At 44.1% G+C, this 24,941-nt stretch overlaps 1 protein-coding gene and 1 pseudogene across 1 annotated transcript in view; both read right to left on the bottom strand.

The window, feature by feature from the left end:
- Positions 1 to 12,368: 12,368 nt before the first annotated feature.
- On the bottom strand, positions 12,369 to 14,637 carry LOC133763083 (5-azacytidine-induced protein 2-like; annotated as a pseudogene).
- A 2,068-nt stretch (positions 14,638 to 16,705) lies between these two features.
- The window catches only part of NOSTRIN (nitric oxide synthase trafficking), a 60,926-nt gene continuing 52,690 nt past the window's right edge, over positions 16,706 to 24,941 (bottom strand). The window contains exons 13-16 of the mRNA XM_062200264.1: positions 23,971 to 24,096; positions 21,831 to 21,945; positions 20,617 to 20,706; positions 16,706 to 16,920 (exon numbers count right to left, since the gene is read on the bottom strand). Coding sequence (XP_062056248.1) covers positions 16,784 to 16,920; positions 20,617 to 20,706; positions 21,831 to 21,945; positions 23,971 to 24,096 — 468 coding nt within the window. The 3' untranslated portion in view covers positions 16,706 to 16,783. The remainder of the gene's footprint in view (positions 16,921 to 20,616; positions 20,707 to 21,830; positions 21,946 to 23,970; positions 24,097 to 24,941) is intronic.

The following is a 24,941-nucleotide window of genomic DNA, read 5'->3' as shown; positions in this document are numbered from 1 at the left end:
ATAGCTAATCCTTTTTTAGCATTTTTCTGTATGCTTGATACTTTTCTAAGCCTTTAACTTGTATCTACTTAACAGCTTGTGAAGTGTGTACTATTGGTAACTTTGTCCTATAAGTAAGAGATGTAAAGTAGAGTTTCAGTAACTTCAAGTCACATCCCCTAAGTGGTAGAGCCGGGATTCAAACAGATGACAACACCTGAATCCAGGAGCTTCACCTGGACTACACTTTATTGCCTTTCTATGCTGTATTGCCAGGCAAGTAGTCCAAGACAGTTCTTTCCAGAGATTCTATAGAAATGTAATGATTGGGGGTGGGGGTGGGGGAAGCAAACCATGTTGAAAGCAGAATATGTTTTATCAAGATCCTTAGGAAATAGCCTCATTAAAATGCCAAAGCAACTGCAGATCTCAGAGAAACAGCAGAGTACCTGGCGTTTAGAACCCTGAGAGCTCATTGAGAACATTCTCTAGGGACAGACACACAGGTCTTTGTGGGAATGGTAGACGGGAGGACTATTGACTTGTGCCTAAGTTGTCATTTATTCAATCAAATATAAAGGCCTTAATTTTTGAAGCATTACATGTACCATCTGAGGAATATGCTGACATAGATAATAAATTAGCTTGTATTTATTTTAAAGTTGACATCTTATGAAAATTGTACTTTGAATAATTGATAATACACATGAAGGGCAAACCCAGCTATCTTATTAAACTTGCTCTCTTTATGCATTGTATTTAATATAGTGTGTTGTAACAATGAAATAATGAAAGATGCAGAGGTAAAAGATTTTCTTAAATGGAAAAATATGTGCAAGCAGTAAAACTGATGGAAATGGGATCCAAATGAAGTCAACTAATTACATTTGGTAATAAAATGGAAAAACAAGATCTCAGAAATTAAACTCAATCACTATATTAAGTTTTAAAAAATGAATCAGCATAAAATCTTCTAACGAGTTCTAATGATTCAAAGTTTCAATTTCCAAACTAATGAGTATTAGAAAGTGTTGCTTCTCTTCCAGTTCAGAGGATTCCTGTGCAGAGATAATTAATTATGTTTTAATTTGTGTATCATGGCAGCAAATTACCTACTTAACTGTCACCTAGCCAAATGTCTATTACATAGAAGAAACTTAATAAATATTTATTAATATTGAACACTTTATCCAAATTCAATAGAAAATGATATAATGAGAAATCAGGGTTACACACTTCAAGAAGAGCTGGCTTGTTCAATAACATTTGCTAGCACGTTGCTGAGATATTTGGCCCGTTTTAGAGAGTAAAGATGGTTCTATTGGCAAGTCTTGACTCAGTGATAAGCTAATAGAAAATGAAAAGTCCAGCAAATGGAAGAACTTCAAGGAAGAAGTTGTTTTACTAAATGTTTATGAGAATTTTGGAAAGAGGCAATATTTGAGATTCAAATAAATGTAATCAGTATAGTGGTTAATCTTGAATAGTCTGACTTGTTTTGCAAAAAGCTCTATTTTCCAAAACAATATTATGGAAGAAGTTGAGAGTTAGGATGTGATCCATTTTTCATTTTATATAACCTCACACAAGTCATTTAACTTTTAGGGGGTGGTGTCAGTTTTTGCATCCAGCCAAACTCTACCATCTGTGGTTTCCCAGACTTGCCATTTTCTTTTTGTTGATCGGACTAAGGGCATTTTCTTCTATTACCAGTTAATTAAAAGTAATTATCATGAATGTTTATTGGATCGTATTTTCCTGAACCTATAATAGATTTTTATCTTTATGAATCTTCTCTTTACTACAATGAAATACCTGAGGCATCCTAGTTGTGAAGGGGAGAGACATTTATTTAGCTCAGGTTTGGAGGCTGAAAGGCAAATGACATGATGCAGGCTTTGGCAAAAGCTCCATGGCAGATGGTGGAGCAGTGAATGGAAATGATCCCATGATGAGCCAGGAAGAAGAAAGAGACTGGTCAGAAATAGGGCTTTTGTGCCAGCGTCCAGGAGAATTCCTCTCTGAGGGCAGTCCCCAGTGCCCTAAGAACCTCCTGTGGGGCCCTACTTTCTAAAGGTTCTGCCCCTTCCCAATATATCCCACTGGGGACCAGGCCTTTAACCCATGGAGTGTTGGGGGCTGCCCAATCCAATAGCCAAACGAGAGCATTCTGACCTTGACCCCCAAGATGCATTTTTCCATCCCCAAGGGCCCCAAAGTCTTAACATTCTGGCACTGCTCAGAAGTTCAAGTGCAATGATGGCTCAGGTACTTGGGTCCCTGCCACCCGTGTGGGAGACCTGGATCGCAGGCATTTGGAGGGTGAACCAATGGATGAGATCTCCCTTTCCCTCTCCCCCTCCCCCTCCCCTTCTACCTCTTCCTCTCTCTCCCTCTTTCCCTCCCTCCCTCTCCATCTTGCTCTGCTTTTCAAGTAGATAAACATAAATAAAAATAAACATTTAAAAGAAGAGATTTCTGAGATGCCCTTGAGGCCTACCACCCCTTGTTTTGCTGATAAGCAAGGGCTCATTTTCATCTGTGCTGGTCCCTTTAGCAAGGGGTTCCTCCACCACATCCTCCTGTCCTGAATATACTTCTTGGCTCCTGGCCAGGCTGGGATTTTTCCAAGTGCTTCCATTCTCTTTCCTTTTGATTATTCATGGTTCCAGAATCCTACCGTATGCAACTAAAAGCAGCCGAGCAGCACCTTCAGGTCTTTTGCAATGCATTGTTTGGATCTTTCTTCCACCAGATATCCCAGTTCATCACTTTGAAATTCAGCCTTCCATAAAGTCTAAGGGCATCCTTACAGTGCAGCCGGGTTCTTTGCCGCAGTGTAACAAGGTTGGTGTTTAGGCCAGTCTCCAACAGAATCCTTACCTTTGGGTCACACACACCACCATCTAATCTCCAAGGCACTGCAGCTCTTCCTTACTCTTCTCATCTGAGTCTTCATCAAACTGCTCTGCTTAGAGCATTGTAGGCTTTTTTAAAGCCTGCTCTTCCACACTCCTCCAGCTTCTGCCAGAAATCCTATCCAAAACTGCCTTCACATTTTGTTGGCATAGTTGTAATATTGGTTCTTTGTTCATCATCCACTTCTCAGTATCAGCCAGCTTTTCACTACTGTAACGGTATACCCAGATCAGGCTCCTTCATAGAGAGAAGGCGTTAACTCCTGGGTTTGGAGTTTATAGTCCAAGACTGGGTGAGCTCCATTGGTTTAGCTTCTGGTGATGGCATTCCTGCTGGCAGGGTTCCCAGGTGGCACATCATATTACATGACGAGACAGGGAGGGTGCATGTCTGTCTATGTTTCTTTCCTTCTAAAGAGATCAGGGTTTCATCATGGGAGCTACATCCTAACAACCCCGTCCAACTCAGTCACCACCCAAAGGCCCCATGTCCTAACACCATACCTGGACTCAGTTTCTACTCTCTTAGTACCTTAGTACCTTTGAGAACTAAGCTACTGAGATTTAGGAACAAACATTGAAGCCATAGCAACCCATTAATGTGGTGATTTATATTCATAGGCTTTAAAAATTGAATCAGATTTACAACTTATCCATGATGGCCAATCTTTTTTTTTTTTTTTTAATATGGTGTTGGCTTAAGTTTGTGAATATTTTGTTTTGAATTTTTGCTCCTTTTCCCATGAATAAGATTTTCCTTTGGATATTAACTTTATCTGGTTTTGGCATCAAGGTAATGTAAGGTCCCAGATCTTTGAAAATAGTTGAAATATGTTCCTTTTGTTTTTTCCTACTTCCTGAAAAAGTTTGTATAAGATTGCCTGTTTTTGTGTGAACCTTGTGATTTTTTGTTGTGGGAAGTTTTTTTTTAAACTACTCAATACAATTTTTTTAAAAATGTTGCCAGGGTTCTAGTCCCAGCTCCGCTTCCAGTTCCAGTGTCTGCTAATGTGTGCCCATGGAGACGGCAAGTGGTAGTGTTCTACCTTTTTCTTATAAATACTATTTATGTCCTTTTCTCTTAATGTCTCTCAAGGTTTGCTGATATTTATTAATCTTTCCAAGAGCTAATGGATAGCCTTGTTTATCTTCTACTTTTTTGTGTGTGTCATTAATTTCTACTTTTCATGTCCATTACTTTCTTTAGGTTGATTGTGCTATTATGTTGATAAATTCCTGATTAGGATGCTTAATTTATTTATTTTAGCCTTTCTCCTTTCTTTAAGACAGTAATTTTAGCTATTTCCTAAAAACAGCAGGTTTTTTTTTTTTAAAGATGTATTTATTTATTTGAAAGGCAGAGCTACAGAGCTACAGAGAGACAGAGAGAGAGAGAGGTCTTCCATCCACTGGTTCACTCCCCAAATGTATGCAATGGCCAAAGCTGAGCCAATTATAATCATGGAGCCAGGAGCTTCTTCTGGGTCTCCCACATGGGTGCAGGGGCCCAAGGACTTAGGCCATCTTCTACTGCTTTCCCAGGCCATAGCAGAGAGCTGGATGGGAAGTAGAGCAGTCAAATCTTGAACCGGCACCCATATGGAATGCTGGCACTGCAGGCAGCAGCTTTACCTGCTACACCACAGCATTTCTAGCATTTTCTAATTTCCATTAAGGTTTCTTCTTTGACCATGAATTGTTAAGTTGTATGTGTGTTCATGTACATATGAATGCACTCTTACGTGTACAGGCAGGGTCACAATCCTGTTCTCCAAATGTGTAGTCCCCCCCCCCCCCCAGTTATGTTTTCCTTAATGACTTCTATTTGTGTTGTGGTAGATAACTTCCAGGGACTTACTTTGTGGGCTGGTGTGTAATGCAGCGGTTAGATTAAGTGCTTTTTATTCTCATCTGCCTGCAGCAGTCCCTGCACCCTTCTCGTCTGCCCAGCTCCTACTCAGCCCATTCTTCCCCAGACCTCCTCGATTCTCACTAACAGCCGCCTTCTTCTTCTTCTTCTTCTTCTTCTTCTTCTTCTTCTTCTTCTTCTTCTTCTTCTTCTTCTTCTTTTTTTAATTTATTTGACAGAGTTATAGACAGTGAGAGAGAGAGACAGAGAGAAAGGTCTTCCTTCCGTTGGTTCACTCCCCAAATGGCCACTATGGCTGGTGCTGCGCTGATTTGAAGCCAGGAGCCAGGTGCTTCCTCCTGGTCTCCAACGTGAGTGCAGGGCCCAAGCACTTGGGCCATCCTCTACTGCACTCCTGGGCCATAGCAGAGAGCTGGACTGGAAGAGGGGCAACCAGGACTAGAACCCGGCACCCATATGGGATGCCGGCACCGCAGGCAGAGGATTAACCAAGTGAGCCATGGCGCCGACTCCATTAGTAGCCTTCTTAAATGTCCTCGTGACCTTGGTTATGGAACGCCCCTGTTACAGTATTCACCCTGTGTTTGTGTTTGTGATAGAGGGTTCTTTAAGGACCTGAACTCTTATTTTTCGGCCTGGTATCTAAGCGGCAGTTCCATTTCCTGACCTCTCTCCACAGTACGTATGTCCACATCTACAGCCCAGGCCCAAGACTCTGGTCATGGTGGTGTGAGGAAGCTGGGGTACTGTCTCCCCTCAGGAAACGAATATGAAACTGGAAAAACCATTTCGGGGCAAGCAGCAACCATTCTGAAGGCAAGCGACAACGCAAGAAGTGTTTCCTTATGAAAAATTGCTGTTGCACGGAGTGAGGGCAGTGGACGCACAGTCAATATCGTGGCTGGCTCAGCCTCCTAATTCCCAAGGCAAACACCAACTAGAAGCACCATGAAGCGCTGCTGCACACCCACCAGAACGGCCAAAACTGAGGCAACAGGTAATACTGGGGACAGGCAAGGACATGGAGCTGCTGAACTCTCACGTACTCCTGGTGGGGATGCAAAATGGTGCAGCCAGCTTTGTAAGTTTGGACATGTTTGGAAAATAAATAAGTATACAATTCCACTTCACTCCTAGGTGTGCATGTAAGAGAAATGAAGGGGTGTCCACAAAAAGACTGTACTTAAATGTTCATAACACACAAATAGGAGCAGCCCAAGAGTTCATCAACTGAAGTGTTAAGTACACATATTGAAATACTACTGAGCAACAAATAAGAAAGAACTAATATACAAAGAAACCTGGGTGAAATGCAAAATCGTCATGCTGAATGAACGATTTTGTATGACTCCATTTGTACAGAATTCTAGAATAAACAATATTCCAGAAAGCAGATCGGTTGTTGCCTGAAGTTTCTAGGGATTGACTAGAAAGGGGTAGGGGTAGGAGAGGACTTTACTGTGCTGGAAGGTTTCTTTGTTTTTGTTTTTGTTTTTTTAAAGTAAGTAATTTACTTGAGAGAGAGTGAGAGAACAAACTCCCCTCCACTGGTTTGCTCTACAAATATCTGCACCAGCTGGGCCAGATCAAATCTGGGAGCTGAGCATGTCATCCACGTCTCCCATGTGGGTGGCAGGAACCCAGTTACTTGGCCGTCACCACTGCTCCCCAGCTTTGCAGTAGCAGGAAGCTAGAGTTGCCTGAGCCAGGAATGGAACCCAGGAATTCTGGGATGCAAGCGTCTCAACTGGCATCTTAGCTCCTAGGCTGAAACCCGCCTCCCAGAAGTGTTTGAAGACTCGATAGAGGTGGTCGTACAAGACTACTCCTGTGAAAGGAATATGGAAGTTGTCAGAATCAAGATAGAGTTGCTTGTGTCAACCGTAACAAAAGCTTAATAAAACCAGGAGGTTATGAAGAAAGGTTCTTATGCATGGTTGCCTGATAGTAACTGTCATAGAATTCTGTCAGAACTACATCCCTCAGAGGCCAGCACAACTCTGTACAAAAAATACTTCTACAAGGACATCTACCCAGAATCTTGTACTAAAATCAGCCTGGTTATTCATCACTGGGGCCTAAGATTCTCGTTGCAAAGTATCTGATGTGATCTTCCTCATGTTCATGTGTGACAGCTTCCTCTTGTCTCCAGCTCTTTGAAGAGACCCATAGTCTATTAGTCTCAGCATATGCACTCCCATTGCAATGCTGTGCTATTCCCAAATAAGGATTGTTCTTTGGACTCTCCCCCCCAACCCAGTCTCATTCTCATCTCTGTTGTTGTCTGATTTATTTTTTAGATTTATACTACTCGTTTATCAAACTCAACAAGTTAGACTTAAAATGAGTAAATTTTATTGTATATAAACTATACCTCAATAAGTCTTTTTTTTTTTTTTTTATTTTACAGGTAGAGTTATAGACAGAGAGAAAGAGAGAGACAGAGAGAAAGGTTTTCCTTCCATTGGTTCACTCCCCAAGTGACCACTATGGCCAGTGCTGCGCCTATCCAAAGCCAGGAACCAGGTGCTTCATCCTGGTCTCCCATGCGGGTACAGGGGCCCAAGGACCTGGACCATCCTCCAGCAGAGAGCTGGACTGGAAGAGGAGCAACCGGGGCTAGAACCTAGTGCCCATTTGGGATGCCGGCGCTGCAGGCGGAGGATTAACCAAGTGAGCCACAGCGCTGGCCCCATCAATAAATCTTTTTTTTTTTTTTTTTTTTTTGACAGGCAGAGTGGATAGTGAGAGAGAGAGACAGAGAGAAAGGTCTTCCTTTTTGCCGCTGGTTCACCCTCCAATGGCTGCTGCGGCCGGTGCATCTCGCTGATCCGAAGCCAGGAGCCAGGTGCTTCTCCTGGTCTCCCATGCGGGTGCAGGACCCAAGCACTTGGGCCATCCTCCACTGCCTTCCCGGGCCATAGCCGAGAGCTGGCCTGGAAGAGGGGCAACCGGGATAGAGTCCGGCGCCCCAACCGGGACTAGAACCCGGTGTGCCGGCGCCGCATGGTACCGACCCATCAATAAATCTTTTTAAAAGTGGAAAAGAATCATACCAAACTGTGACTTTGTACATGTCAATAATTTCATATTTTATGTAATGCTTTGTTTTTATTTTTTCCCCACCATATTGCGATGTCTTTGAGAGTAGGGCTTAGTTTATTTATTTTTTGAATCTTTTTCACTTCACCTCTTATCTGACAAATAGCTCCACACTAAAATGTTCGGTGAATGACCAGCTAGCTGTGTAAGTGCATAAATAAATGAGCAAATGTGTGAGTGGGTAAATGGATTGTTACACGTGGCCTCTGAAACTGCTCTCTGGCTTTCAGATTCTAGTAATCTATCTTTTATATATAGTGACTATTCAATGAATCATTTTGCAAAAAGAATTTCATTATGATGGTAGGATAAAAACGCCAGGAATGAAGTGAAATCCCAAAGCATTTTTCATGTGGAAAAAAATTCAATCTTGAGTATAAATACCGCTCCTTGGTTTATTTTTAGAAACTTCAGCTTATCTACTGGGGTTAAAGTGTTCTGATTAATCAAGTCTTCTGATGGATACATTAAAACACTATCAGGCATTATAAAGGGGAGAGAGTGCCAGCTAACATGTAAGAGCAGAGGCCATAAGCTTATGCCCTGCAAGTTTACAATATGATGTTTTAGACCTATTATTCTGTGTCATAAAATGCACTTTACCTTAAATTTGCTAAAATAAACCAAAGGGTGTTATTTAGGTTAATGATTACCTTTTATTCAGATGAACAGTGTTTGGAATTTAACTTCATTGCCATTCTTTCTAATATCATAATAAAAACTTTTCTTGTAAAGTGATTAAATAGTCACAGCATGCAAAGGACAGAATCTTTTTTTTTTTTTTTTTGACAGAGTTAGACAGTGAAAGAGAGAGACAGAGAGAAAGGTCTTCCTTTTCCGTTGGTTCACCCCCCAAGTGGCCACTACAGCCAGTGCATTGCGGCCAGCGCGCTGCGCCAATCAGGAGCCAGGTGCTTCCTCCCTGTCTCCCATGTGGGTGCAGGGCCCAAGCACTTGGGCCATCCTCCACTGTCTTCCCGGGCCACACAGAGAGCTGGACAGGAAGAGGAGCAACCGAGACAGAATCCAGCACCCCGAACGGGACTAGAACCCTGGGAGCCAGTGCCGCAGGCAGAGGATTAGCCTAGTGAGCCGCGGCGCCGGCCAGGACAGAATCTTAACTGTTAAAACAATTCTATAAGATTCCTTTTAAAACACACCTTTAGGGGGAGCATTTTCTCTCCAGTTCAACACATCCCCATCACTTTCCAAAGTGTGACATTTAACCAGTTTCGTCTATTAATGTTACCCATCTGCCTCTGGCAGTGTTTACATTTGTTTCCTTGTTGGAAAGATTAGACCCGGCTAGTCCAGTGGGAACAGTATTGGTTGTATCGATGATGAATCACACAGGCAAGCAGAGTTTAGATTGTAGCTAAACAGCAGCTTTTCCTTTCCTGTCCTCTAAATCTGAGAACCTGCCCCTTTATCTGGCTGCAGGCTGAGAGGCTGGGGGAACGCAGAGCCTCTGTGCAGGGCTGGGCGCTGGGCGCTGGGCGCTGGTCGCCGTCTGAGCACAGGTGGCGGCAGAGAACAGAGGTGCCGAGGCAGAGGAGAAGCAGGGAGCTCTGGGAAGGAGAGGCCAGGAGAGGGCATGCGGCAGGGACAGCTGTTGGCTTCGCACTGTCTGGTAGCCAGGTGTGGCCCCTACCAGGCTCTCCTTCTCCAAGGAGATTATCAGGTGGCTGAGAAAGAGGAGGGAGCGTCTTCTCTGAGGGTGTGTGATGTAGGCCAGAGTGCCCCTTCTTCCTCTTATGGAAGAACATGAATGGGAGGAGAAAAGGAAAGGGGTCCCCAACCGGGGAGGGCCCCACAATGGAGAAAGACCTCCGGCTGCATCTCCAACACCGCTCATCTTGAAAAACTTACTGGATCAACAGCAGGGCGTGTGTGTGTGTGTGTGTGTGTTCCATAAAACGGCATTTACTAAAGCTGGCAGCAGGCTGTTTGCAGTCCATGACATCCTAGCTTACTGCTCCCAGCACTACTCCACGTTTCTTTTTAGGAACCTGCTCCCTGGGTGTATGGGTTTTCTCTGCGTTCTCCACAGCGCTCCTTGTCAGCTGGGCCTGCTATAGTTTAACCAGCACCCTCAGGATGCATTCCAGGGAGCCAGTGGCCATCCAGTGTACCATTGCTGGAGTCACCAGGACTGTTTCTTGAACCTCAGTTGCAGGGTTTCCCTCCAGGGTCTGACTGAGCATGGAGTGGGGGTGGGCAGTTTGCATTTTCTAGCACATTCTTGGTGACAGTGCTGCCAGTCCAGGCTGCACACTTGGCAAACCACCGAAGTGAACGATGACCTTGAGCCCCGGGGTGAAGAATACTGTTTGCCAGCCAGCTGAAATTGGGATTGATAGCACCCTTGCCACCTCCTCTACGTGACTGGCCTGGCCCCAGGCACTTGCAGGTGCACCCTGACATGCCCCTGCACTTTAGAACCAGCACTTCCTCCATTCAGTTCAGTCTGCCTCTCCAATTCCATAGTTCCTTTGAGGAATTAAAATGTTACTTTTGCCGGCGCCGTGACTCAACAGGCTAATCCTCCACCTAGTGGCACACTGGGTTCTAGTCCCAGTCGGGGCACCGATCCTGTCCCGGTTGCCCCTCTTCCAGTCCAGCTCTCTGCTGTGGCCAGGGAGTGCAGTGGAGGATGGCCCAAGTGCTTGGGCCCTGCACCCCATGGGAGACCAGGAGAAGCACCTGGCTCCTGCCTTCGGATCAGTGTGGTGCGCCGGCCGCGGCAGCCATTGGAGGGTGAACCAACGGCAAAGGAAGAACTTTCTCTCCGTCTCTCTCTCTCACTATCCACTCTGCCTGTCAAAAAAAAAAAAATGTTACTTTAATTCTGTGCAGGTCCATGCATTCCATCCTCAGAGAAAAGCTACCTGCTCCTGTGCCTCTCACCCCTGAGCTGGGTCGGTATCCCCTGGGCAGAATTCCCCTAAGCTCCAGCATCCACACTCCCTCTTGGTTTCCCCACGCTGATCTCTCTTCAGTATACATGACCAGGATTCTCCAGCGTGCAGGTTTTCCCACTCCTGTCCCTGTCACTGCTCGGTGGAGAGACAGATGACCCAGAGCCTGCACCATGGATGGCAGTGTCCCTGTATCTCTCACTCCATCCTCTCTTACCTCCAGCTCTGTCCACTTAGCTCCCTTCTCTCTGTGAAAGGCCCTGGCTCCTCTCTGCTGTTTCTCCCCGTCTCTCCAAGTCTGAGTCCTGGCTTTTCATACCCCGGCCCCCACCCCCAGGCCTGTCTTCCTTGGGTTATACCTTCTTCCTGTGTGATATCGCAAAGGACAACAGGGCATGTTGTTAGGATTCTAAGGCACTTCTCTTCAGTCAGGCTTTTTATACCTTAAGAACATCAAGTCTTTGGGGAAAGAGGGGTTTTTGCCTTAGAAGGGGGAACAATTAAACTAAGCGCAAACTGTTCATCAGTTAAATGATTATAATACTGCATAGTGAAACTGACTTTATCCCAAATATATGATTTTTTTCATGAATCAAAAGCCACTTTAGGTGATTAAAATACCTGTTGTCATTATGAGTATTAATCATCAGGGGTAATTGAATTGCACCACAATGAAATTAATAGCTCTTTCTACTCAGAGAATGATGGATAAACCACTTTTTGCTCTACTAGAAAGGAGATAAAGTAGAAATGTCATCTCCTCTGTGTTCAGTGACAATCTGGCTGCAGCCTCTCTGGCTGTATTTCAGGTTGTTAATGGTGCTAAGGACTTCGTGACATATGAAACTGCTTGGTGGAGCCTAATTAGTAGTTTTAAAGCATTCATGTTAAAAATTACTTTATTTTATATAGGAGACTTGGGCACATAGTTCATCCTCACTGCAGTATGCACTTGAATTTAGTCCCAAGTCTAGTGGCTACCATCCCCATCTGCCCAGCTAGAAAACTCTTGCCCTACCGAAGAAAATATTCAACAAGTCTGCCAGATCCAACTATAGTCTCATTTTCTCTAGTATATTATTTTTAACTTACTTTTTTTTCATTATACTATTATTCATATCTATGCATTATATAGTCAACAAAAATCTATTCACATTGCCATTGGAGCCTATATGCAGTCTGAAGCAACATACATGGTTTTTTCTTTTGTTATTAAATGGCTTTTTACTTTCATGAATGGATATTTAGGCATTCCACACACTTTGTAAAATGATGTGTGCTTTGAGAGGCAAGCTTTTACAATTGTTAGCAAAGGTAGACTTGTCTTTTTGGAGCATACCTTGAGTTTGTATATTTATTAGTAAAGTAGCACATATCTGATTCTTTGAATAGGGACCTGGAGGACTGTTCTTTCATACTGGAGAATCAAGTACCTAATATCATCAGTGTGTTCTGTTGTATATACTGAAGAACCCTGCAGAATTTCAGTAAAAATCCACTTTCGGTTTGTTAAATACTTTCTTGGGGAGCCAATGAGAGGGAGACAGTATCCTCATGATACAATCAGGAATCTCTTCAGAATTAGTTCTTATAAAGACAGTTTTGGTCATGTTGATCCAAGTAATGCAGTGCTCGCAGATTGGGAAAAGGCAGAATTTTACTTTTAGTTTCCCCAAACACTATCTCGCTTGATTTTGGAGGGCTTGGAAATACCCAAGAATTACCTTCTATAGAGTTAGAAATGTGCCAGGGGATTCCAATTCAATCCCATCAAGGTGGCATGTACCAATGCCATCTCACTAGTCCAAGTGATCAATTTCAGTTCACAATTGATCATTATGATAGGACTAAGAGTCAAAGGGATTGCATAAACAAGACTAGTGTCTGAAAATACTAACTGATAGAATAAAAAGGAGAGAATGATCCAACATGGGAAGTGGGATACATAGCAGACTCATAGAATGGCAGATGTCCTAAACAGCACTCTGGCCTCAGAATCAGCCCTTAAGGCATTCAGATCTGGCTGAAGAGCCCTTAGGAGTATTTTAGGCATGGAAAGCCAAGACACTCTGGCAAAAAAAAAAAAAAAAAAAAAAAAAAAGGAAGAAAAAGAAAATACCTAAGTGAAAGATCTATGTGAGTGAGATCCCAGCAGAAAGAATGGGCCATCAAAGAAGGAGGTACCTTCCCTGAAGGGAGGAGAGAACTTCCACTTTGACTATGACCTTGTCTAAATAAGATCGGAGTTGGCGAACTCAAAAGGCTTCCATAGCCTTGGCAACTCATGACAAGAGCCTAGGGTGATTACTGATGCCATAAACAAGAGTGTCAATTGTTAACAACAGGAGTCACTGTGCACTTATTCCCCATGTAGGATCTCTGTCCTTAATGTGTTGTACAATGTGAATTAATGCTATAACTAGTACTCAAACAGTACTTTACACTTTGTGTTTCTGTGTGGGTGCAAACTGTTGAAATCATTACTTAATATATGCTAAATTGATCTGTATATAAAGATAATTGAAAATGAATCTTGATGTGAATGGGGTGGGAGAGGGAGCGGGAGATAGGAGGGTTGCAGGTGGGAGGGAAGTTATGGTGGGGGAAGCCATTGTAATCCATAAGCTGCACTTTGGAAATTTATATTTATTAAATAAAAGCTAAAAAAATTACCTTCTAGAGAATTTGTGTTCCTGAAAGTTTGTGCCATTGTTAGGAATGGATCTCTCATTATCTTATCCATGATTGGCTCTGATAAAATCTCTGTATCTCCTAGAAAAGGGGAAGATGTAGTATGACAGACAGCTTTGCCATTTAGTGAGAGAGGGGCATGTGTTTTGGATGATGCAGTAAAATCCGTCAAGTGGAGTTTTGTGCTGTCTTTCGCAAGGTCTTCGCTTCAGTGCAGGTGCGGGGCATAGGCTTTCTTGATTGCCCATGGGGTTTTCCGTTTTCTTGGTAATTCAGCTTGTACGTGAGTCACCAGCTGTAGATTAGACATTTCTCTCCAGTTCCCAGTGTGCGTGTTGCCTATGGTCATTTAAAATGCTTACTCTGGAGAGCGCTGTTCGTCAGGTTGTCTTCCTCCGACGGATCCCTCGGCTTGGCCTTCCGTAGTTCTAGTCTGAGATTGCTACACTCTCTGCTCATGAACCCCAGCTCTCTCCCCTGACCATGCATCTTCAGAGCACAGCTCAGCTTTCCCGCCTTCCAGTTGGATGAAGGAGGATTTAAATCCCTCGGCACCTGCCGAATTTCCCTTTCTGCTCCTAGCTGGGGGAGCTGTGCGTCCTTAGATGGTAGTCGTTCATGCAGTACTCAGGGGATTCAGAGTTGTCAGTTGTCTTTATTCATTTTATCCAATTTGTTCGCCAAGTTATCTCTATCAAGGCAAACCTCCGCATACGCACGATAGGCCGTGTTTACTTGTTCTCGTCTCACAGAACGTGTTTCTTCATCTTTTCGAGCTCCTGTAAGCTTTTCTTCCAAAAACCTTATTCTTTTACTCAAGGGGTTTTCCCTCTCTGAAGCTTTGAGTCCTATTTTGCAGCAGCTTCATCTCCTGAAGGTATTGAGACTGGAGTCCCTGATGTCTCCTATGGGCTTGGTCACGATTCAGAATGCAAATGTCATCAGAGTGCACCCCTGACAGCCTGACACCAGGGCCACCGAGTCCCCTTTCCCCAGTGTTTGGAGACCAGGAGTCACCAGGAGCTTCTGGTTTCCTCCAGGACACCGCGGCTTCCCCAGTGAAGGCAGCTGCTGTCGGTGCGCTGCGTGGGGACTCCCATCTCTTTTGCTTCGGCCACTCCAGACCAGCACGGCCCGGCCCTATGGTGGGGGAGCCCATTTTGTCTGGTTTGAGACCATAGTATTTCTTAGGGGCTTAACAATTATTTGTCACAGAGGCAAAAAGAATTTGCAGTGACCTTCCAAAACAGGAAAGCCATTTATGTTGCTACACAGCACAGCTGTGAAGAGAGAGCGATCTCTTTCTTTGAAAATGACTTCCAAAGGCTTTGAGTCCAACAACCATTATCATCATTTTCCCTATTCAGAATGGTCCAGTATGGGCTGCAGTCAATTGCTACACAATTTTTTATCTATCAAGGCCTAATGGAAATAAGAGGGAAAGGAAATATAAATTCAAACTCTCTGCTCATGGTCTAATGGCTCAGTATTCAGCCAATTTTCTACCTGCAAAAAGCCTTCATTAATACCCCATTAGGGGTGGCGTTAAAACTCCTGATCTGTTCTTCAAGGCTGTAAGTTATGTCTCACATAACAAATTTTACGGGAGTTCCTCAGCTCCGCTATCTATATCTATAAATATCTATCATGTTAGTTATCTTCTGCTATAAGGACTGTAGCGGCACAGTCTGGAAAATTCCTCTTGAATGCATAAAATCTGACAAATGTGAAAAAGCATGTATGGTGCAGGGGAATAATGGAATGAGTTTTAATTACTCCTGCAATGCCCAGGACACAGCTTTTTTTTTTTTTTTTTTTTTTTTTTTGACAGGCGGAGTGGATAGTGAGAGAGAGAGACAGACAGAAAGGTCTTCCTTTTTGCCGTTGGTTCACCCTCCAATGGCTGCCGCGGCCAGCGCATCTCACTGATCTGAAGCCAGGAGCCAGGTGCTTCTCCTGGTCTCCCATGCGGGTGCAGGGCCCAAGCACTTGGGCCATCCTCCACTGCCTTCCCGGGCCATAGCAGAGAGCTGGCCTGGAAGAGGGGCAACTGGGATAGAATCCAGCGCCCCAACCGGGTCTAGAACCCGGTGTGCCGGCACCACAAGGTGGAGGATTAGCCTGTTAAGCCACGGCGCTGGCCAGGACACAGCTTTAAAGGACGGATTCTATTTTAACACAAAAGTAAACGTGCCCAGGTGTTGCTGTCAACACCATGACCTCCCATCCAGAGCTGTGTGTGCTTCCCGGGCAGACTTATGTCCTTTTTTTTTTGAAAGATGCTGCAGGTATCATTTCCATACTAAATTGATCCTCTTAGAAAGAGTTCTGAGGCCTTAACCTTTTCTCATTATGGGGAACTTGAGGAAACAGCATAAATCTTCCCCCTTAAATATTCCATGTTGATAGTGAAGGTGGGCTTCTAGAACTTTCCATTCAGACTAGAGACTGCTTAGCATCTAAAGTTCCTTTCACTTGGAAGTTGCATAGGGCAGTTTTTCCACAATGACCTAAGTCTCTTTTTCAGAGTTAGCCGGTGAATTTTTCAAATGGACAAAGAAGACATGATGACACAGGCACTGCCTCGCTCCTAAGCCTTCGCTGTCTTGCTGTTGGTTCTCAGGGTACCCAGGCTCGCTTGGCTCACATTTGACCTCACTCTAAGAGCAGTTCTTGCAGTGGGCCAAGGGTGTGTGGACCTCAGAAGGTCACTGGCTCAGGATGGAACCCCACACTACTCTGAGGTTGTCTGCCTCGGATCTAGATCACTTTTTGCCGCGCTGCGGACTTGGTCTTTCATTCTAGCACTGCCCAGCCTGGCCGTCTCACTGGCATCTTGTTTGTCTCCATGCTTCTTGGACTTGATGTATGTGCTTCCTCATCTCTCAGGCCCTGCTTGACCCATCAAAGGCCTTCTGTGTGCTGTTGCCACCCAAATCCAGAGCAAAAGGACAGCTAAGCCCTAGTCACTGGTGTGCCACCAGATAACTGTGAGACTTCAGGCAAGCGGCTGAACCCACCCTGGCCTTGGTCTCATTCTCCGTGACACAGGGCATTGTACTGACCATCTTTAGGGTCTCTGAGAATTCAAAACTCCAGGAACCAAGAGCCTCTTCCCTGTCCCCCTCCACCCACCCCTGTGTTACCCATCTCTGCAAATACCCACAAGTGCAAAGTGCTGGGATGTGCAGGCAGGGCTCCATCACCCATTTAAACAGACACAACTGTAAAGATAACAGCATTTTATCTGTATTTGCGTCACATAATTTACAGAGCATGGAAGGCAGCACGTTCAGGATCTTGTTTCATTTCTGCGTTGCCATGTTCCCAGCGCTTGAAGGTAGCTCCTCCACGTACGCCGCAGGAAAATGGCCCTTTTTCTCATTTAAGGATCCAAACCACCATCCTTCTTCCTTTTTCTCATGTATAATCACGATGTCACCTGCAAAAATCCACACCTGCTCAGACAAATGTGTCTCGGCAATTTCAGTTTCAGCCTGAGTTTTCGGGACATTCTGCTTTCAAGAACTGACTTGGCAGAAGCATTTTCTGCACTTGAGTCGCGTGAAGCAAAAGGCATTGAGCATCTCTGTATGAGCCGGGCATACGCCAGAGGATGCAAACCAGACCAAGGTCATGGACAACTGAGTTATGCCATGAAGAGTTTGCATAACAGCAGAATCTCGTTGGGCCACATGTCCCTCTCTGGCTGCCTGACTCACTTTCTATACAGTGGATGGGTTGTAACCAAACTCTGTGTTTGTGTCTGTACATTCAGGGTTTCACAAGCTGGTGGCTGCGATCATTTGGAATGCTGACTCCTGAGGGTATGTCTCTGCTAAGAATCTGTTGTTAAGGTCAAGACAGCATCTCTCCGTTATACAGTCCAAAATTCTAACAGCTTGGCTCAGAAATATAACTTCCCATTCATCAATTTCATTAACTTTTTAAAAAAGATTTATTTTATTATTTGAAAGGCAGAGTTGCAGAGAGAGAGAGAGAGCAAGCACTGGACTAGACTGAAGCCAGGAGCCGGGAGCTTCTTCTGGGTCTCCAAGGTAGGTGCAGGGGCCCAAACACTTGGGCTATCTTCCACTGCTTTCCCAGGTGCATTAGCAGAGAGCTGGATTGGAAATGGAACAGCTGGGACTTGAACTGGTGCCCATTTGGGATGCCAGCATCGCAGGCAGTGGCTTTACCCACTATGCCACAGTGCCAGCCCTTTTTAATAAAACATCAATTTGAAGACAATACATTTTCAAAGCAGTGATTTGCATAAATAGAATTCTAAAGAAACACAGCTCTTGTTTAATTCTGCAATTGTTTAGAAATGTCATTCTAGTACGAATAACCCTAAATCATAACCTGATGCCCCAAATCATTTAGCTAGCCCCTGTTTAGAGAAAGAGACAAAAAGAGGGTCCTTTCTCCCCGGCCACTTCTTATACAACAAAATGGAAACATTTATGGGACAAACATGGGGCACAGTGGTTCAGTCGCTTCTTGGGATGCCTGCATCCCATATCAGAGTGCGTGATTCAAATCCTGGCTCTTCTGCTTGCCGTCAGCTTCCTGTCTGTGCGTGCACTGGCAGGCAGCAGATCATAGCTCAAGTGCTTGGGGCTCTGTCACCCATGTAGGAGCCCTGGACTGAGTTCTGGGCTCTTGGCTTTTTCCCTGGCCCATTCCCGGCTGCTGGGGGCATTTGGGAAGTGCACCAGCAGATGGAAGATCTCTCTCTGCTTGTCTCTCTCTTTCAAATAAGGTGAAAATAAATTTTTTTAAAAAAGTAACATTTTCTTTCTTCAAACTTCCTTTTTGAAGTTTTATTTCTTTTTAATTATTTGGAAGACAGAAAGAGATAGAGAGACAGAATCTTTCACCCACTGATTCTCTCTCAAAATGACTGCAACAGCCAGTGCTGGGCCAGGCCAAAGCCAGGGGCCGGCCAGGATCTCCATCCCAGCTTCTCACATGGATGGCAGGGTCCCAGGTACTTGTGCCATCACCTGCTGCCTTACAGAGCGCACCTGGCAGGGAGCTGGAATGGGAAGTGATGCCAGGACTCCAACCTGGGCATGCTGACTTGGGATACAGGCATTGCAAGCAGTGCCTTAACCACGGAGCCACCAAAGCTTCATTTTCTGTAACATCATTCTGAGGTAATCTTCCATGCTTTCTTTCATTCTTTCTCCCAGCATTTCCCACCCCCACCCCCACCCACGCTGAAGAAGACTGTTAAGCTCCTGTCTGTCTTTTCTTTCTCATAAATCACCACTTGGTTTCTTAGGGTCATTCTCAGTCTAAGCTCTCCCTCTAATGAGTTCCCTCGAGTCAGTAGATTGACACAATCCATTAAAATGCACAGTGATTTGAAATTGTCTTGCCAACTTCCCTAAGCCTCCAATGTCATGTTTCATTTCAAGAAAGTACTTAAAGTATAAGTGGGCTCTGCAACCCAGAGAGAACTAAAAACAAACAAGATCATCAATTTGTTGTGAACTATGTTAACTTCAACACAGGACCCCTGGTCCTTGGTAGCATCTGGGAGATGCACTTTTTATTTCCAAGACAAGGAAAAGTGATTTCCTGGAGAAATGTGATGGGCTCTGAGAAGGAAGCAGCCCCAAGCAGTACCAAGTGGGCGGCCTCCTTGTTGCTGGGCTGCAAGTTCATCTTGATTTGCCGTGGGCTCTGAGAGTCTCATGCTGGTCACATAGCCTTTTCTCCTACAACACAACTCGTAAAGATCCTTCCATTTCTAGTTCATCAGTGTCCAAATGTGCTTGCTAACAGGACACCAAAAGAAAGTTGAGATTGGGGCTGGCGCTGTGGCATCCCATATGGGCGCTGGTTCGAGTCCCAGCTGCCCCACTTTCGATCCAGCTCTCTGCTGTGGCCTGGGAAAGCAGTAGAAGATGGTCCAAGTCCTTGGGTCCCTGCACCCATGTGGGAGACCCGGGACAGGCTCCTGACTCCTGGTTTCAGATTGGCTGAGCTCCAGCTGTTGCAGCCATCTGGGGAGTGAACCAGCAGATAGAAGACCTCTCTCTGCCTCTGCCTCTCTGTGACTCTGCCTTTCAAATAAATAAATAGATAGAATCTTTAAAAAAGAAAAAAAGAAAGAAAGCTGAGGTTATGGACTTTTTCTTGTTTAATACTGAGGTTTATATAATTTGTAACATAACCCTTTTCCTTGTTAAATAAAAATCCTTGGCATAAAGAAGGGGTTCTGATTCTTTAGGCTGTCCATACAGCCCTTTCCTGAGAGCTAAGTGGACCGAATGTTAAGCTGAGTGCCAGTTGATCTGTTTTTTTTTTTTTTGACAGGCAGAGTGGACAGTGAGAGAGAGAGAGAGACAGAGAGAAAGGTCTTCCTTTGCCGTTGGTTCACCCTCTAATGGCCGCCGGGGTAGCGCGCTGCGGCCGGCGCACCGCGCTGTTCCGATGGCAGGAGCCAGGTGCTTCTCCTGGTCTCCCATGGGGTGCAGGGCCCAAGAACTTGGGCCATCCTCCACTGCACTCCCTGGCCACAGCAGAGAGCTGGCCTGGAAGAGGGGCAACCGGGACAGGATCGGTGCCCCGACCGGGACTAGAACCCGGTGTGCCGGCGCCGCAAGGCGGAGGATTAGCCTGTTGAGCCACGGCGCCGGCCAGTTGATCTGTTCTAGAGCTTGTTCTACACTGTCGGAAGTCCCTTCCCTGTATGCTAGCTGCCAAAAAGTACAAAGGTGGGGCTACATCCCCGGCCCGTTGCTGGCACCCCACCCTAGTGGCACTGTGAGTACGAGCATAACTAAGTTTCTCAGTTCAAATCCAGCGCCACCACTGCCTATAGCCAAAATGCAAGAACTTGACATTTCTGTGCCCCAGTCTCTCAGCTTATAAAGTGAGAGTGAGGACAAGTGACAACACCTTGCAACAATGCCTGGCATGCGGTAAACACAAGTCAGGGGCAGCTGGTACCAGTAAGCTTCAGTGTCTCATGTGCTGTATCTTGATCTTCTGAGAGGGGTGGTCATAAGTCTCACCTGCTTTGCCATGATGTGGTACCATAAGGCTGCTATGCTAAGACAAGGTGTTATTCATGTCAGGTCAACCATGAAAGACAAATAAAATAATTGAGAATGAATCTTACCTTTTACCAGACTCAATTCATCGTCTTGCCTGGCTTGGAAAGAATATAAAGCCTTGCCAAGACTGTTGCCGGGCGGGGCCACACCAGAGGCTGAAAGTTGGATTACATTGGATTAATGGACATGCTGCAGAGTTTAACTGTATTGAACTGTTCTCAAAAGCAAGGTTTATAATTTTACCTAATAGGCATTTGTTGATTCACCATTTTTGATGTACCTATTATGTCTAGTATATATATATATGTACGTGTGTGTGTGTGTGTGTGTATTAGAATATGTATATTATATAACCGAAAGTCATCATACAGGAAATAATAAGCCTGGAGAAAAAGTTATTGTCATAATAGTAAAGCTGACCATTTAAAATTACATGAGCTTGGGCAGTTAGATAATAGTGATGGTGCTTGCCTGGAAAAACATCCACCAGTTTTGCTGTTCAGGTAGGGGGCACACATACTAGTTTCACTCCGGAAGGGAGATTTGGAGCATGAACTTCTATCATCATCCTCTGGTGCTTGTGGAACTGTTTTCAAACAATGCAACCGTGACTCGAACACATTGTGTGGGCCGTAATGCCCTTTTTAGAATTTATTTTATTTTTATGTATTGAAATACTTGTTTTATTTATTTATTTAGATTTATTGAAACACTTTTTTTTCCCAATTTCTGATCAAGAAATTAGGGAGTTGAGATTATGGTAGCCACAAGCTGAACAGTGGACAATGAGTTGCATGAGCAAGTTTGTGTGCTTATGTGTGGAGAGGTGAAGTGCAGTACGTTGGGAAGGCGAATGACTGAAGGCAGATTGCTGAACAAAGGGGCTGGGTAGATCATGAGTTCCAAGCCCAAGAGTGGCCCAGAAGAACCACCTGGGTCACCGTTTTTCTTGCAAGGAGGACAGAGTTTCCATGGAAGTTTGCAGGAGACTGAGACAGCTGCTGAGCTCTTCACTGTGGATTAGAGGTGCCTGTGGCTAGCAACTGCAGGCTGCTTGACCGAAGAGATGCCAGCCACCTGACACCGCCTCTGCCCTGACTTCTCATAAGATAAAATGCATGCCCCAGCCTGCATGCTCCTGGACTCCTTCCCACTTAAAGCGTTGCATTTGTACGTGAAGCTGCAGATTCTATTAGATGAATCAGTCTCAGCTGAAATGCAGGGTTTTTTTTGAGCAAACATAGGTCAGAGTGCCTAGTTATTCCAGGCAGTGGGTTACCTGCAGATGAAGAGCTTGGGTGGTTCTGCCCGCCAGAAGATGCGCAGCTCACGGCATTCTCCAACCTCTTCGTCAAAGTAGGCCGAGAGAGCTTTACGTAACTGTGCATATGCTCCTGTTCAAATAGTGAGAAAGAAATTATTTTAAGCAGCACTAATATCATAAGTATTCATGAAAAGTAGCTTTGTAGCTGTTTTCCCCTGCAATTTGTTTTTTTTTTTTTTTCTAATGGAGGGGGCGTTGTAGAAATAAATTATTCAGTACATTCCTAAGCTCTACCATGATTAAGCTTTGTTTCTGAAGCCTCCATATTTTCAAAATTCAGAATTTCCACATACAATTTGCTGTATTGTATAACCTATATTTCCAGTTCTGTCTTGTATGTCTAGGCCAAATAATAATATTTATAGCATTACTTCTATGAATTACCCTTGAAAAATATTCTAGGCTATTTGCATATAAAAATAAAGACTGCTGCTTAACCCCTAGTCTCTTTCTGCTCTTGATTTGATCTTGTACTAATTACACAACTTCAATTTTAATTGGCTTAATGCAAGTGAAATTATTATAGCTATAATGACTGAAACCATTTTAGAACTCCTGAGCCTCTTACAAAGAAAACCGTCCCTTGGCACATGCTCAATTGGACTTGCCCCAAATGGTAGAGTTAGAAACGTGCCAGGGGATTCCAATTCAATGCCATACAGGTGGCATGTACTAATGCCATCTCACTAGTCAAAGTGATCAGTTTCAGTTCATAATTGAGCATAGTGAGATCCTAGCGGAAAGAACAGGCCATCAAAGAAGGAGGTACCTTCCCTGAAGGGAGGAGAGAACTTCCACTTTGACTATGACCTTGTCTAAATAAGATCAGAGTCGGCAAACTCAAAAGGCTTCCATAGCCTTGGCAACTCATGACAAGAGTCTTGGGTCATTACTGACGCCATAAACAAGAGTGTCAATTGTTAACAACAGGAGTCACTGTGCACTTATTCCCCATGTAGGATCTCTGTCCTTAATGTGTTGTACTATGTGAATTAATGCTATAACTAGTACCCAAACAGTACTTTACACTTTGTGTTTCTGTGTGGGTGCAAACTGTTGAAATCTTTACTTAGTATCTACTAAATTGATCTTCTGTATATAAATATAATCAAAAATGAATCTTGATGTGAATGGGGTGGGAGAGGGAGTGGGAAGGGAAGGGTTGTGGGTGGGAGGGAGGTTATGGGGGGGGGAGAAGCCACTGTAATCCAAAAGCTGCACTTTGGAAATTTATATTTATTAAATAAAAGTTTAAAAAAATCCAAAAAAAAAAAAGAAAGAAAACTGTCCTTTCATCACAAGTTGGTTACAGCGCCCCCTCTGGTTATGAATGGAAAACAGCTACAAGCAAGAGCTACTCTTGAGCATTCACCTGCTCATCATCAATTCCTTTAGAGTGCAAACACTGGAAAAATAGGTGGGTGTGAATTTTAAAAATTGTGCTCACGGATTCCCCACGCTCTGCACTATGTTAAACACATTAAACTAATCAATATACCAGAAACACAATTTCAGTAACATTTCCATTACATAGAAATTTTACTATAAAAGCCAATTCAAAGGATAAAGTTAAGAAACAATGAAGAAGAAGGATTCCAAGGTGTGTTTACTCCGCGCCACTAGGTGGAGGATTAACCTCTTGAGCCATGGCGCCAGCTCAGAGTCATAAGGATTTAAGATGAGGAACCAAAATCATGAATATTCATATATAACATGAATTGTACATTAAAAAATCTGAAGGTATTTCCAGACAAATGGCTAGACTCAGTAAGTAAATTTACTAAGATACTGGATACAAAGTCAGTTAGAAAAGCTAATTGTATCTCTGTATACCTGCAGAAATGATAAGGAGATGGCCATACTAATTTCCATGAATTTGATCTGTACACATGACATACATGTGTTGAAATATCACACAGTACCCAAAAAATATATGCAATTAATACATGTTATTGAAAAAATTCTTTAAAAATTCTCAATTAGGATTTGGAACAAGTAGCACATACAGTCCCCAAAACATATTTGCCCTGGTGGTACTTTGAGCCACTGTGCCCAGCAAACCCAATCAAAACATTATAAATCTCTTCACTTTCACCTTTTCTTTCCATTTGAAGATGCAGTTACTACAGGGATGGCTGGGCTTAGGTCTTTGCTCCAGTTCTGCCAATACGGATGAAAGTTTATAGGAGTTTGCTTGCAGAAGGTCCAGTTTCAGACTGTTCTGTGGATACATCATTTGGCCATGTGAATAAACGTCCAGAAAACCAGAGCACAACTGGCTATGGAAGGGGGACATCAGGATGACTTTCAGAATGGCAGAGAGATCTAGACACACACGTTCAGCTCACACAGACATGCACAGAAACTTGCAGTCTCTTCCTGTCCTTGGGTTGACCCTGAACTAGACACTTTATAGTTACTTCTTTGTCAGGTTGTGTTCAATCAGGGTAAACCAACTAACAAAATCTGAATATTGGAAGGGTCCTGCTTACCCAACCCTCTTCATTATCCCTTTCTTTACTACTTCAGCATGGGGAGTCCTAACCCTAGTGTCCCTGCTAGGGGGTCACAGCCATGGACAGAATCCCTGTCATACCTCAGATTAAGACAAAAGCTCCCTTGCTCCTGCCATTAGAAGCTGATGCATTTGAAAGCATTATAGATTGAATTCAATCCCTCTTCTTTGTGGCACTGTTTCTGATACCTGAAGACAATATCTAATCTAAATGTCTCCAGTTTTCACAGTGATTTCTCATATATCTTGTCTTGCCAACATTATTGATTCAACTACTGCACTTGAGGCACCAAGAGACAATGAAATAGGAAAGAAGTTAAGAAGCTTTCCATGGGCAACATGAAATCAATGGGTATTCTGCTAACTGCCCGTTTGATGTTATTATTCCAAAGTGGCCAGAGTGTCCATCATCCCAGGAATGTCAGGGCTACTGGAGTCTGAGGTCTCAGCAAAAAGACCAGGAGGCCCAGCCGCTGCCCTTCTTGGACCATCTCCTCTCCCCAGCCTTAGCCCACTTGAGACCCTTGCCTCTAAAGTTAATCCTTGCACCC

This window comes from Lepus europaeus, chromosome 1 (assembly GCF_033115175.1).
Source record: "Lepus europaeus isolate LE1 chromosome 1, mLepTim1.pri, whole genome shotgun sequence".
Taxonomy (NCBI): Eukaryota; Metazoa; Chordata; class Mammalia; order Lagomorpha; family Leporidae; genus Lepus; species Lepus europaeus.
This window is presented reverse-complemented; position numbering and strand designations above follow the sequence as displayed.